We start from the raw sequence: 13,953 nt of genomic DNA, 5'->3' as shown, positions 1-13,953 counted from the left end.
TATACTTTTGGCTAGTGAGTGCTGCTTTCAGAACTACAAAAGTACCAGAGAATCTCTAAGACAAAAAGTTAAACTTTTTTTTTAAAGTAGGGGAACATTTTAACAAGTATTAACAAAGAGGGGTATAGTTGTCCAAAAAAAGAAAGACAAGAGAAGCGGTAAATATTATATAAAGTTATATAAAGATGAGGGCAATTACTTTGAAGAGGTCTCTGGAGGAAGTGGTTCAATTTCAGCTCTTTAGGAACGTTGAAACGTCCGGCTACTGGTCATCAGACTACAGTCCAGAGCACGTCGACTTCATCAGTCATTCCCAATGATCTACGTGTTGGTTTAAACCCTGGCCTGTGCTTTGTGTGCTGTGCCCACCCAAAAACTAATTGTGAACTATCATGATTGCCAAAAGACAGTAGATGTGTGAGAAGATTGTGTGAGAGCCATTTCCAATGCAAAATTCCGTAATGCACCCAAACAATCACTTTTGTACTTACTGTAAGTCATTTACCAATGTTATACAGTGTAATGGACGTAAATCAAACGTCAACAAAAACGCTCTTACAGGCCTGCTACACTGTGTACATTTTGACGCCCTAATATACATTTCAAACCAGTTCATGGAAATGGTTTCTGCTAATGTGTTTACACTCCAAAATGAGAGTCCACTTCCACCCCAGATGATTCCTCATTTCACAATCTACTAAAGTAAACATTGGGTGGTCCAGGGTAACTAAAGAATCTGACCGGTGTTGCGCGTCGCAAAACAACACTTTGGGTTGTATTATAATAACAAACAGGGACCCCAGCCATTGGATCATTGCTTTTTCCCCCCACCAAACTCACTTTGTTCAGTGGCCTTCAACTTTCCTCACCTTCACTTCCTATGCTCAGCCTGTAAAATACAGTGCCTTCAGAAAGTATTCACACCCTTTGACTTCTTCCACATTTTGTGCTACAAAGTGGGATGAAAATGGATTTAATTGTATCTTTTGGTCAACGATCTACAGTACACAAAATATTTTAATGTCAAAGTGGAAGAAAACGTCTAACATTTATTAAAAAAGTAAACCACTAATATATGATTAGATAAGTATTCATCCCCTGAGACAATACATGTTAGAAACACCTTTTGGGTAAGTCACTAAGAGCTTTGCACACCTGGATTGTACAATATTTGCCCATTTATTCATTTTACAATTCTTCAAGCTCTGTCAAGTTGCTAGAAAGCCATTTTCAAGCCTTGCCATAGATTTTCAAGAAGATTTCAAGTCAAAACTGTAACTTGGCCACTCCGAAACATGCAATGTCATCTTGGTAAGCAACTCCAGTGTAGATTTGGCCTTGAGATTTTAGATTATTGTCCTGCTGAAAGGTGAATTTGTTTCCCAGTGTCTGTTGGAAAGCAGACTGAACCAGGTTTTCCTCTAGGATTTAGTCTGTGTTTATTTTGATCCTAAAAATCTCCCTTGCCGAGGACAAGCATACCCATAACATGATGCAGCCACCACCATGCTTGAAAATATGAAAAGTGGTACTCAGTGATTTGCCCCAAACATAACACTTTGAATTCAGGACAAAAAGTTAATTTCTTTGCCACATTACTTAAGTGCCTTGTTGCAAAACAGATGCATGTTATGGAATATTTTCTATTCTGTACAGGCTTCCTTCTTTCCACTTTGTCATTTAGGTTAGTATTGTGGAGTAATTACAATGTCGTTGATCCATCCTCAGTTCTCATATCAGAATCATTAAACTCTTTAACTGTTTTAAAATCACCATTGGCCTCATGGTGAAATCCCTGAGCAGTTTCCTTCCTCTCCGGCAACTGAGTTAGAAAGGATGCCTGTATCTTTGTAGTGACTGGGTGTATTGATACACAATCCAAAACCTACTTAATATCTTCACAATGCTCAAAGGGATATTCAATGTCTACTTTTTAAAATATATTTTTTTACCCATCTACCAATCGTTGCCCTTCTTTGGAAGGCATTGAAAAACCTCCCTGGTCGATTGAGAGACCTTACAGATAATTGTATGTGTGGGGTACAGAGATGGGGCATTCAAAAAGTATGTTAACCACTATTATTGAACACAGAGTGAGTCCATGCAACTTATGTGAATTGTTAAGCACATTTTTACTACTGAACAAAGGGGTTGAATACTTAATTTTTGAAATACTTATGAATACTTCCACATTGACATTATGGGGTTGTGTGTGTAAAATGTAGATCAGTCACACAAAATCTCAATTGAATCCATTTTTAACTTCAGGCTGTAACACAACAAAATGTGCAAAAAGTGTGTGAATACTTTCTGAAGGCATATGTGTTGTTTTTTGGCCACTCTGCCGCTGTTGCGTCATCATAACTCAAGGCTAATCTCTTAGAAGATGTATCTGTAACGCACCTGTCACACGGAGAGGAGATCAGGAAGTCATCTGAACACTTAAATGCCTAATTTTTCTAGGAAAATTAAAACTATTGTCCTCTTTCGTTCGCAACGTTTGGAAAACCAGTAGTCCCCTATGTGCTCTAGCAGTTTCTGTATTCTGTAACTGAGGGTGTCTGACTTTGGCTCCACAGAGCTGACAGAGATCATGGCCAACTCACGGAGCTACAAGACACTGCTGTATGCTTGGGAGGGTTGGCACAATGCATCGGGTGTGCCACTCAAGGCAGAGTATCCAAAGTTTGTGGAGCTTAGCAACAAGGCCTATAAAACTGATGGTAAGAATGTTACGTTCACCTTACGTGTGTGTCACTGTGAATGTCACTATTTCTAACATACAGTATTTCACAGGTATTGTAAGTTATGACCATAGCTGTAGTGAAAGAGAGAGGAGAGGTGGACGAGGTGAAATGTCATTGTTGATAAACATTATGGTTATGTCCTCTATAGGTTTCGATGACACAGGAGCATACTGGCGTTCGTGGTACGAGTCAAAGACTTTTGAGAATGACCTGGAGGCTATTTACAAACAGGTGCAGCCGCTCTACCAGAATCTTCACGCCTTTGTGCGCCGCAAGCTCTACGACCATTACGGACCGAAATACATCAATCTTAAAGGACCTATCCCTGCTCACCTGCTAGGTGAGTTTACCTTTACATGTCTGTGTTAACTTATAGCCAATGCACGATGTCCAGTCACTGATTTCTCAGCCATATTTCAAACTTTAACTCAGTCCATCGTAGCTTAGCATTATCTTTAGCTAGGGCCCTGAGTTTTTCATTATTACTTGACCCTGACCTGGGCCCTATAATAGACGTTACTGTCAGCCACTCAGTAGGTTAGAATGGGCTCCGAGGTTTCCTGATCAAGTGACGGTGTCAGGAAAGTAGGTTGACATTTATTGTCATGAATCTTGCCCTGGAGGCAGCTCTGCAGAGTGGTCACTAGCTGGCACAGCCACAAAGTCATAAAATCTGATTTTAAACCTAACCTTAACCACACTGCTAGTGCTAACCCTAACTTAAAATGAAGACCAAAAAGCAATTTTTTTCATGAATTTTTACGATATTGACAATTTTTACTTTGCAGCTGGCCCATCTAGCGGAAATCTCTCAGTTCTGCCTCCAGGGCAAGATTCATGACAATAAACATAAACATGCGCCAGGAACCCCCCCCCGCTGCTAGCTATAATGCAATAGCGGTATTTGCTCAGTGTCTGTGAATAGGAAGGCTCAAACTGTAGATTTATCAAGCCTCTGGCTAATGCTAAGTGCCTGGGCTTCATTTCCTCAGGAAACATGTGGTCGCAAACCTGGAACAACATCTATGGCATGATGATCCCCTTCCCCGGCAAACCCAATGTGGACGTGACCGATGAAATGGTGGCCAAAGTAAGCTGGTGAAATTTGAGATTTTGTTATTACTGTAGATCAGTTTACATGTAGAACAGTGAGAAATTGTGAGTTGAAAGTTAAGGAATTACATTACTGTATATCAAAAAACTACATCCAAAAACTCAGTGTTTGTTAAAAATAAAAGCTCAAACTTATCTCGCCTAGTTGAAATCACTTTTACCAAATTATTCCTAATCACTTTTTAACTCAGGTAAAAGTCAAGGTTCGTCCATTGGAAGTCTGTTAACATTAGCTTGGCCTTATATACCTGAAATACAACGATTTTCCTCATAGAACTGGAATGCTACTCACATGTTCCGGGTGGCTGAGGAGTTCTTCACCTCCCTCGGCCTCATCAAAATGCCCCAAGAGTTCTGGGACAAGTCTATGTTGGAGAAGCCAGAAGGTCGCGAGGTGGTGTGTCATGCATCTGCCTGGGACTTCTACAATAGAAAGGACTTCAGGTGAGCAAGTGGAAATGTAGTTATGGAAATGAACTCAAGGAGTGGAGAAAAGAGAGGGAGGGGATGCGAAAGAAGGTTCCGGTGTCTTCATATGTGATGTTTCCTCACATTCAGGATCAAACAGTGCACAACAGTCAACATGCAGCAGCTTTTCACAGTGCACCACGAGATGGGCCATGTTGAATATTACCTGCAGTACAAGGAACAACCTATAAGCTTCCGCCGCGGTGCTAACCCAGGCTTCCACGAGGCCATTGGTGATGTCATGTCCCTCTCTGTGTCCACACCTAAGCATCTGGCCAGCATCGGCCTACTGTCTAACGCGACCAACGACAACGGTATGCTCCAATTTATTTCCTACCTTGTTTGCTAAGTATATACAATTCCTAAAACAATTTCCTTTTGTGGTTCGTAAGTACAATGTTTCCAAGTAAGTAAGTAAATTTGTCACAAATTCTAATTAATAATGAGGAGCGACAAGGGCAATCACCTATCAGGATATTACTTCATTAAAAACGTATTAATAAGAAGCAGGTCACACCACACACACACACACAAGTGATTGAAGTGAGTGCTCTGCAATAATGAGGCTGGTCGACCCAACACTCTTGAGCCTGACCTTACAGAGGAATCCTGGTTCTTATACACCCAGATTAGCTGCAGGGAGCTAGAGTGGAGACCATAAAAACACAGCATTAGTAGAACAGAAATGTCTTACTATCTGTTAACTATTAATATCAAACAAATCAGGTAAATACGTAATTTCTCTCACATTAGGAGAGTAAGAAAGTTCATGAGTACGTGTTGCAAAATAAATGTACACATACATGTTATTCAATCATTGCACCCACACTGCTAGCGAGCGTCTGGATGGTCAGGCGGTAAAATAGAAATTGGTTCTATTTGTGACGCTCAATGCGCTGCAAGTCCGGCCTCTCCCATCTCCTCATTGGTTTTTAGGAGCATATACCCACATGGGTGATTGGAAGAGGAATTTAGGTCCACACTCCGGTCGGTTGTAGTAATGCGGTGAAGTTGGTTGCCAACCGCCATATAAAGTCCAAAGAAAAAAAAGCCTGAAGGAAGGAGAGATGACGAGAAACTAATTCGGTTTACTGTTTTATCTGTGGATTAATTGTCAGAGGAAAAAAAACAAATGTCAACCTTGTGCATTTCAGGTAAAATAACAACCCAATGTTTATATACCGGGACAAATTAGCTAGCTAAATTGCCATACATGTTTAATGGTTTTTGACTTGTCCCCAAATGAATATAATTGGTTCAGAGTTTGTTTTGATATTTCAACCTGAGTGTCCTGAATGCTTCTGGTGTGGGTGAACAAAATCAACGTGCACGCGCATCCGGTTTTGTCAGCGTGTTAGTGACTAAGGTACTTAGTTACTTATTGTTGTGCTTATTCTTTTGTGTGTGATTTTAATTGGCTTGTTTATTGTAGAGAGTGACATCAACTACCTGCTGAAGATGGCTCTGGAGAAGATGGCCTTCCTTCCCTTTGGTTATCTCATTGACCAGTGGAGATGGAGTGTGTTTAGTGGGCACACCCCCCCAGAGCGATACAACGCAGACTGGTGGCACCTCAGGTGAGTGGCACGAAAATATTTAACACAAGGAAAGTTTGTGGAGGGAAATTGTTTATATCCAAAATAATAGTTTCATTATATAAAATGCACTGTTTCAGAAAACTGTCAGTTTGCCTTCCCTTGTTCACTTTTCAAGGACAAAATACCAGGGTATATGTCCTCCCACCAAACGCACAGAGGAGCACATGGACGCTGGAGCGAAATATCACATTCCAGGAAACACCCCATACATCAGGTAGAATTCTCTTTCCAACCATCTCACTTTTTTCCTCAGATCCATATACAGCAGTATTATTATGGACGATGGATAGTCATTTCTCAACATACACTTTAAGAATAAAGACCACTGAGGGAATATTAATATTACAAATACACATTAATACAAAATCGATCCTCAAACGCCATCAAAATCTGTTTGACAACATGTTTGATTAACTGTGTCTTTTTCTCTCCGGCAGGTACTTTGTGAGCTTCATTCTGCAGTTCCAGTTCCACAAGAAGCTGTGTCAGGCAGCCAATCAGACAGGACCCCTGCACACATGTGACATCTACCAGTCCAAGGAGGCGGGAAAACTTTTAGAGTATGTATACTGTTACAGCCACATACACTATGGTGTTACCTGATCAAGTGAGGAGATGAGACGCAAAAGATGGCCTTTGAATCTCTTAATGACCCTAAGAAATAGGTTCATCGTTTTTCACATTTTAGACTGTAATTTCAACTGTGTGATATTTTCCCCCTACTTGAATCAATCATAAAGCATTGTCCATAGACTTGCTAATGCTAAACCATACAAAGTTATAGTAAATTAAGCATGACACATTTCCCTTGGTGCCTCTGTTGTCTTTTACAGGGCGGTCCTTAAATCTGGAGAATCCAAGCCCTGGGAACAGGTGCTCCAGGAAGCCGTCGGGACAAACAAGATTGACGCCAGCTCCCTGATGGAATACTTTGGTCCCATCATCACATGGTTGAAGGAACAGAATGCAGCAATGAATGAGACCTTGGGCTGGCCTGACTTTAACTGGGTTCCACCCATACCAGAGGGCTACCCCGAGGATATTGGTGAGCCAGTAAACAGGTTTAACCGAAGGAGGATGATATTTCAATAAAATAATGGATATTTCAATAATAATTTTCAACATGGTAATTTTGCATTGAAAGTCTGTCCCCCTACTTTTGGCAAATGGATTAAAAAAAAAATATCCACTTTAAACAAGAAAATATCCAATTCAGCTTAGGACAAATTCAGTAAAACCCGTCTTAAATCTATGAATTTTTGTTCTGTTTGTACATTAATCTTTCGTTTATTTATACTTATTTATGAATTAATTTTGTTGAATTTTTCATTAAATGTTCCTTTTCTGACTAATTATGGTGTTACAAAAATCTATATCATGATATGAACACTTAATTGTTGGTCATGAATGTCTTTGTTGATTGAATCCACTTAAATTTGATGAAATTGTAAACTGCAATTCTTATTGTGATTGTTGTAATCGTTATTATTAATGATCATGATGATTATTGATGGGTATTTTTTCCCTTGTTTGGACATTACATTTAGAACTCTCATTGTTACAATGTGCATTGAAACATGTGAAAATCAATACAAATATATGTACTTCTCTCTTAAATTGTGTATGGTGACATTGAAAGATGAACTTGCATACAAATTCAAGCTATACTCGCTTAAGTTAGAATCGGGCCACGGTCACATAGCCATGTAGCTTGAGCTACGAAAGCCATTCTACTTTACTTGTACCTTTCTCTCTATACCCAGACATGATTACAGATGAGGTGCAGGCGAAGAATTTCCTGGAGGAGTACAACAGCACTGCGGAAGTGGTCTGGAATGCCTACACTGAGGCATCGTGGGCCTACAACACTGATATCAATGAGAAGAACAGGCAGAACATGGTAACAGTTGTCTGTGGTGCCTGAATGGAGCATCTCTCTCATTTATACTGTACACATAGGCAACTAACCCACAAATTGCTCTCAGTATTTCTGAAACATGGTTCGGAGGAGCTACAGGGTGAGCAGGCTTTTGTTCTAGCCCACCACTAACACACTTGATTCAACCTGCATCTTTTCTGGCACATTTCTTGCACTTGGACAAACCAATTTTGACGAGTGTGTTGTTTACTCTGTCTCCAGCTGCAGAAGAATTTGGACATGTCTAACCACACACTGACCTACGGAAAGGAGGCCCGCAGGTATGACACCACAGACTTCCAGGATGCGGCCGTGAAGCGTATCTTGAATAAACTCGGTGACATTGAAAGGGCCGGGCTTCCCGACGAGGAACTGAAAGAGGTAAGAATTAGCTGAATGCTTTTATTGACCCAAGACCTTCAAATGATCCCATATTCACACACTAAATCAAGAGCAAAAATCACACATTATATTGACCTTATAATAAAATTATTTGAAAGCGATTTAATAAGTAGGCCTATTAACAAAACTTGAATCCGCATTGGGCAGCTGCAAGTTCTTATGCCGTTGGTCATTGTTTTTCGCTTAGTACAACAATTTGCTGGCCAACATGGAGACCAAGTACAGTGTGGCTGAGGTGTGCAGAGCCAATGGGACCTGCCATCCACTGGACCCAGGTAAGATCCCACAATATATTTGCCCAATCCCATGCCTGGTTCAGGGCCCTAAAGCACTTACCTAATTGAAAGGTCCATCTGTTGTCGATTTCTATAACTGGTCTGTATTATTAGTCCATGTGATATTTTTTTTATTTTTTTTATTTTTTACATCCAATATAAAAAAAATACTATCTGGAGAATTCTTTTACAAAAGAGGTGACATGACTAACTCATAAGGAATTCCACTTTCCCAGGGGATTTGAATCAGAGATGGAGTCTAGATCTTGCGGTCCTGGTCTGGGTCCCAATACACTGGGTCTTGGTCTCAGACAAAACCATAGATTCTATAGTCTTATAACTCATGTAGTCGAGATGCATACCAATCATTAGGAACGCCTTCCTAATATTGAGTTAAGTTGCAGCCCCCTCTTTTGCCCGTCAGAACAGCCTCAATTTGTCGGGGCATGGACTCTACAAGGGGTCGAAAGCATTCCGCAGGGATGCTGGCCCATATTGACTCCAATGCTTCTAACAGTTGTGTCAAGTTGGCTGGATGTCCTTTGGGTGGTGGACCATTCTTGATACACACAGGAAACTGTTGTGCGTGAAAAACCAAGCAGCGTTTCAGTACTTGACACAAACCGGTGCACCTGGCACCTACTACCATACCCCGTTCAAAGTCACATGTTTTGCCTTGCCCATTCACCCTCTGAATGGCACACATACACCATCCATGTCTCAATTGTCTCAAGGCTTAAAAATCCTCCTCCCCTTCATCTACACTGATTTGAAGTGGATTTAACAAGTGACATCAATAAGGGATAATGGCTTTCACCTGTTCAGTCATGTTCTTAATGTTTTGTATACACAGTGTATAATGCAGTCATCTGTTTTTATTTGAAGCATAATTGTATTCTTCACTTGTTTGTAACAATCGCAAAGACATTGGCAACTTTGTATTTGTAGTCAACTTCGTTCTGAAGTTATCGGCGGTCACAGAGAGACAGAAAAACAACTTGATTTTATTTTTAATGGAGATCTTCTCTGTATAAAATGACATAGAAGGGAAAAATGTATCTAATGACGCTGTTCTACAAGTGTTTAAGTGCAAGTGTAATAACGAGGGTATTGGGAAACAGCTCTGAGATTTAATGATGCTCCTATGAAGGTTCTTACGATAAACTTAGTCTTAAGATGCTTTTGGGAAACCGGGCCCTGGTCTTGACTCCATCTCTGGTTTCTCTCGTTTCAGACCTCCAGAAGATCATGGCTGAGTCCAGAGACTACAATGAGCTGTTGTTCGCCTGGCAGGGCTGGAGAAATGCCTCTGGCAGAGAACTGCGACAGGACTACAAGAGATATGTGCAACTGGCCAACAAAGCTGCCGCTCTTAACGGTAAGGTCTTCAAAAATAACAGACCCATTCCTAAAGACATTTCAACTTCCCAACTGCCAGCATCTGTCTTCTAATTGGTGCAGGCAGGTTAAGTGCTAACACAAATAAAATAGGTGATGGGGGAAGCCTTGTCAGTTTCCGCAAATTACTTGTGTGCTATTCTGGCACTGAATTCCCCTCACCCTAATGCTGTCTGTTCACACTGTAGGACATTCTGACAATGGGGCGTTCTGGCGCTCCCTGTACGAGACCCACTCCTTTGAAGAGGATCTGGAGCATCTGTGGAAGGAGCTGGAGCCCCTCTATCTCAATGTGCACGCCTACGTGCGCAGGTCTCTCTACAGGAAGTATGGAGGCAAACACATCAACCTGAAGGGACCCATCCCTGCCCATCTTCTAGGTGAGACTGTCAGAATCCAGCATGGATTTCAGCACCAAAGGCAAAAACTCATTTTACGTTATGCATGACCACTGCACATTGATGTTCTGCTGTTTTGTGGATGTTTTTGGGGGAATCAGCTGGATTTCGTTTGCTTTCGGAAGCATTGCACGGGACAGTGACAGGCTAGGGATTGACCTGGCTTTGAATCTAAATCCACTGGTTTGAGCTCCGTCGGTGATGCAAGGCTGGAATATACAGTAGCTTATCTCTTTAACATTTCGTTTAGTCATGGATAAAACAGCACAGCCATGTTTCTCTTGTCCTATCAGGCAACATGTGGGCGCAGACCTGGTCTGGCATCATGGACTTGGCCATTCCGTACCCCGATGCCACTCAAGTAGACGCGACACCAGCCATGATAGCCAAGGTAAGAAGACAGTCACCACTGCAGGTTTTTTTGTTTAAGGGCTGTATGTTATTGAGTTTCCATGTGACCGGACCAGGAAAACCTTTTGGGGTTTTTCTCCACAGGGCTGGAATGCCACCAGGATGTTCCAAGAGTCAGACAACTTCTTCACTTCTCTGGGGCTATTGCCCATGCCTCCAGAGTTCTGGGTCAAGTCCATGCTAGAGAAACCCAATGATGGACGCAACGTGGTATGCCATGCCTCCGCCTGGGACTTCTACAACCGCAAAGACGTCAGGTACTTTGGAGGGACGTAGAGTCTGTAGCTTCCTTAGAACATTACAACGCCAGAAACTTTGTCAAGGGCTTTGGAACTATTGGTCTAATAACTTGGCTATTGGAACTGACATGTACTTGGTTGCAGGTTTGAGTCCCAACCAAGCTACCCCCCCACCCATAGTCTTTGTTTTTTACCTTTCAAGATGTTTGCATTCCCCATGAAAAACAAAGATGACAGCCCCTTTTGGCCATTAAAATGATGAATTCTTATCCTTCATTTCCAGGATCAAACAGTGCACCGTGATAACCATGGATGACCTCATCACCGTGCACCATGAGATGGGTCATGTGCAGTACTTCCTGCAGTACAAGGACCAACCTACTTCCTTCCGCGACGGCGCCAACCCAGGCTTCCACGAGGCCATTGGGGATGTGCTGGCCCTGTCCGTCGCCACTCCCAAGCATCTAAAGGAGATTGGTTTACTGGATGTGGTGGAGGACAACCCAGGTGAGCGCATACTAATTAATCATTTTGACTCTGGCCAGATTTTTTCGCTCTCATAAATGAGGAAAATAACTAAACATTTTTTTGACAATTTTCAATTCACTACTAAGACCTTCTGCCAAACAGAAAAAAAGGGTTATGTGGTGACAGTGCAGCTTCAGCCATAGCATTAACAAAACATTTTTTATTTTAAAGCAAGCTGTGTGGTGAACATAAATAAACTAGCTATATGCTGTGATTGCACTATACCACTCTAAACATGAATGTATCTGTTCATTTCCAGAGAGTATGATCAATTACCTCATGAGCATCGCCCTGGACAAAATTGCCTTCCTGCCCTTCGGCTACCTGATGGACCAGTGGAGGTGGAAAGTGTTTGATGGACGCATCTCTCAGGAGGAGTACAACAAGGAATGGTGGAACATGAGGTAAAGTACAATTAGGTAAAACATTTATAAAAATACTTTTAGGGGAGGATGGAGAAGGGGGTTATTCACCATCTATGTAAAACAAAAATACAATTTCTTTATACTGTCTGTCCCTTCCAGGATGAAGTACCAGGGCTTGTGTCCACCTGTGGCCCGCACTGAGCAGGACTTTGACCCAGGTGCAAAGTTCCACATCCCTGCTAATGTGCCCTATGTCAGGTGCGTTGTCTGACGTTTATTACTCTTCAACTAGGATAAATCTCTTAGCTTCCTCCCTAAAGGAACGTTTGATGAAATCAGTGACGCAACGCACTTGCAGAAAACAGTGAACCAAACATTCAACTGTAAACCACCTAACTTTCATTTGATCACTTTTCTGTCTTGTTCATAAAAACACAAGTGGGCCTACATTGCGTTTTACTGATACTCTTACCGTGTCGATCAATAGATTTAGATGGCATTCATAAAAACAGAGCGTTTTGTATGTGGGATGCAGTGGGCACGTCATGTGACGGAGTGTCTTCCTATCAGGTACTTCGTGAGCTTCATCATCCAGTTCCAGTTTCATCAGGCTCTGTGTAACGCCGCCGGGCATGTAGGCCCTCTCCACCAATGTGATATCTACCGCTCCAAAGAGGCAGGGAAGCTTCTAGGGTCAGTAATGTACACCCTCAAAACAAGTAGCATTCTATCACCATGACAAGCACTGTCAATCTTTTCATGTGATAATGTCGTTGACGTAAATGTGTTCGAAGTTGTCGTTCAGATATGTGGAAGTGTATAGTATATAAACTGTTGCATCTGAAGCATTTGTTTGACTGTAGACAAATAGGCGGTCTTTCTGATAAACTTTTGGAATGACCGTTTCATCCATTTCCTGTGTTTTGCAGTGACGTGATGAAGCTGGGTTTTAGTAAGCCCTGGCCTGAAGCGATGGCTATGATCACTGGAGAGCCTACCATGTCCGCCAAGCCACTGGTACAGTACTTCAAACCTCTCACTGATTGGCTGGAGGCAGAGAACAACAAGAATGGCGAGGTCAGAGGCTGGCCTGAATATGACTGGAAACCACCAAGTAAGTCTGATAACCAGGCCCAGTGTTTTGGACGGGCTTAGGGGGCCATGCCCTCCCTACCGTACCTCCTTTATCCAAATAAAATGGTTAAATAAAATTTGGCATGACTGAATTTGTTGTTACTATGACACTTAAGCTATGTATTTTTAGCCCATTTAAAAAAAAGTTTAAATTACCCCCCAAAAATATGAAATACAGCTCGTAATTATGACGAACGGTTTTAGACCTATCATGAAGTGCACGTCTCGTTTTACCCACCCTCAGCGGGGCCCGTGCCAAAACGGATGCATCAAGTTTTCTGGGGAAATGGAAAGAGCTTGTAATGTGACTTCTGCTTTTGGACGTTAACAAGGCGACACTCCTTTTTTTAAATTTTATTTTATTTTATTTTTTAAATTTTATCCCCTTTTCTCCCCAATTTTCGTGGTATCCAATCGCTAGTAATTACTATCTTGTCTCATCGCTACAACTCCCGTACGGGCTCGGGAGAGACGAAGGTCGAAAGTCATGCGTCCTCCGAAGCACAACCCAACCAAGCCGCACTGCTTCTTAACACAGCGCGCCTCCAACCCGGAAGCCAACCGCACCAATGTGTCGGAGGAAACACCGTGCACCCGCCCCCCTCGGTTAGCGCGCACTGCGCCCGGCCCGCCACAGGAGTCGCTGGAGCGCGATGAGACAAGGATATCCCTACCGGCCAAACCCTCCCTAACCCGGACGACGCTAAGCCAATTGTGCGTCGCCCCACGGACCTCCCGGTCGCGGCCGGCTGCGACAGAGCCTGGGCGCGAGACACTCCATCTTAACTCCTCCTCCACATTTACTGGATTGGTTGAACAGTGCAGAAGAGAATCTCTCAAAAAAAATCCCCCAACACTTTCAGGTGTTTCCTTTATACCTGCTACGTTAGGTCACTTTTTACTGTTTCAAATGAATAGTGAGTGGAGCGTTAGGTAAAGTGTGCGATTGTTTGGAATGT

The 13,953-nt window shown here is 42.2% G+C and overlaps 1 protein-coding gene across 2 annotated transcripts in view; it reads left to right on the top strand.

The window, feature by feature from the left end:
- Positions 1-13,953, top strand: part of LOC139570314 (angiotensin-converting enzyme-like) — a 44,704-nt gene that overhangs the window by 9,252 nt on the left and 21,499 nt on the right. Inside the window, exons 4-24 of one of the 2 annotated variants that reach the window (XM_071392095.1) lie at positions 2,580-2,723; positions 2,896-3,087; positions 3,740-3,837; positions 4,135-4,304; positions 4,419-4,642; positions 5,761-5,905; positions 6,042-6,140; positions 6,364-6,486; positions 6,760-6,971; positions 7,690-7,826; positions 8,067-8,225; positions 8,434-8,521; positions 9,756-9,899; positions 10,108-10,299; positions 10,611-10,708; positions 10,813-10,985; positions 11,251-11,474; positions 11,755-11,899; positions 12,020-12,118; positions 12,431-12,553; positions 12,790-12,974. In XM_071392095.1, coding sequence (XP_071248196.1) covers positions 2,580-2,723; positions 2,896-3,087; positions 3,740-3,837; positions 4,135-4,304; positions 4,419-4,642; positions 5,761-5,905; positions 6,042-6,140; positions 6,364-6,486; positions 6,760-6,971; positions 7,690-7,826; positions 8,067-8,225; positions 8,434-8,521; positions 9,756-9,899; positions 10,108-10,299; positions 10,611-10,708; positions 10,813-10,985; positions 11,251-11,474; positions 11,755-11,899; positions 12,020-12,118; positions 12,431-12,553; positions 12,790-12,974 — 3,174 coding nt within the window. The remainder of the gene's footprint in view (positions 1-2,579; positions 2,724-2,895; positions 3,088-3,739; positions 3,838-4,134; positions 4,305-4,418; positions 4,643-5,760; positions 5,906-6,041; positions 6,141-6,363; positions 6,487-6,759; positions 6,972-7,689; positions 7,827-8,066; positions 8,226-8,433; positions 8,522-9,755; positions 9,900-10,107; positions 10,300-10,610; positions 10,709-10,812; positions 10,986-11,250; positions 11,475-11,754; positions 11,900-12,019; positions 12,119-12,430; positions 12,554-12,789; positions 12,975-13,953) is intronic. The other variant, XM_071392096.1, reaches the window with a different exon arrangement.

Source organism: Salvelinus alpinus, chromosome 3 (genome assembly GCF_045679555.1).
Source record: "Salvelinus alpinus chromosome 3, SLU_Salpinus.1, whole genome shotgun sequence".
Lineage (NCBI taxonomy): Eukaryota > Metazoa > Chordata > Actinopteri > Salmoniformes > Salmonidae > Salvelinus > Salvelinus alpinus.
This window is presented reverse-complemented; position numbering and strand designations above follow the sequence as displayed.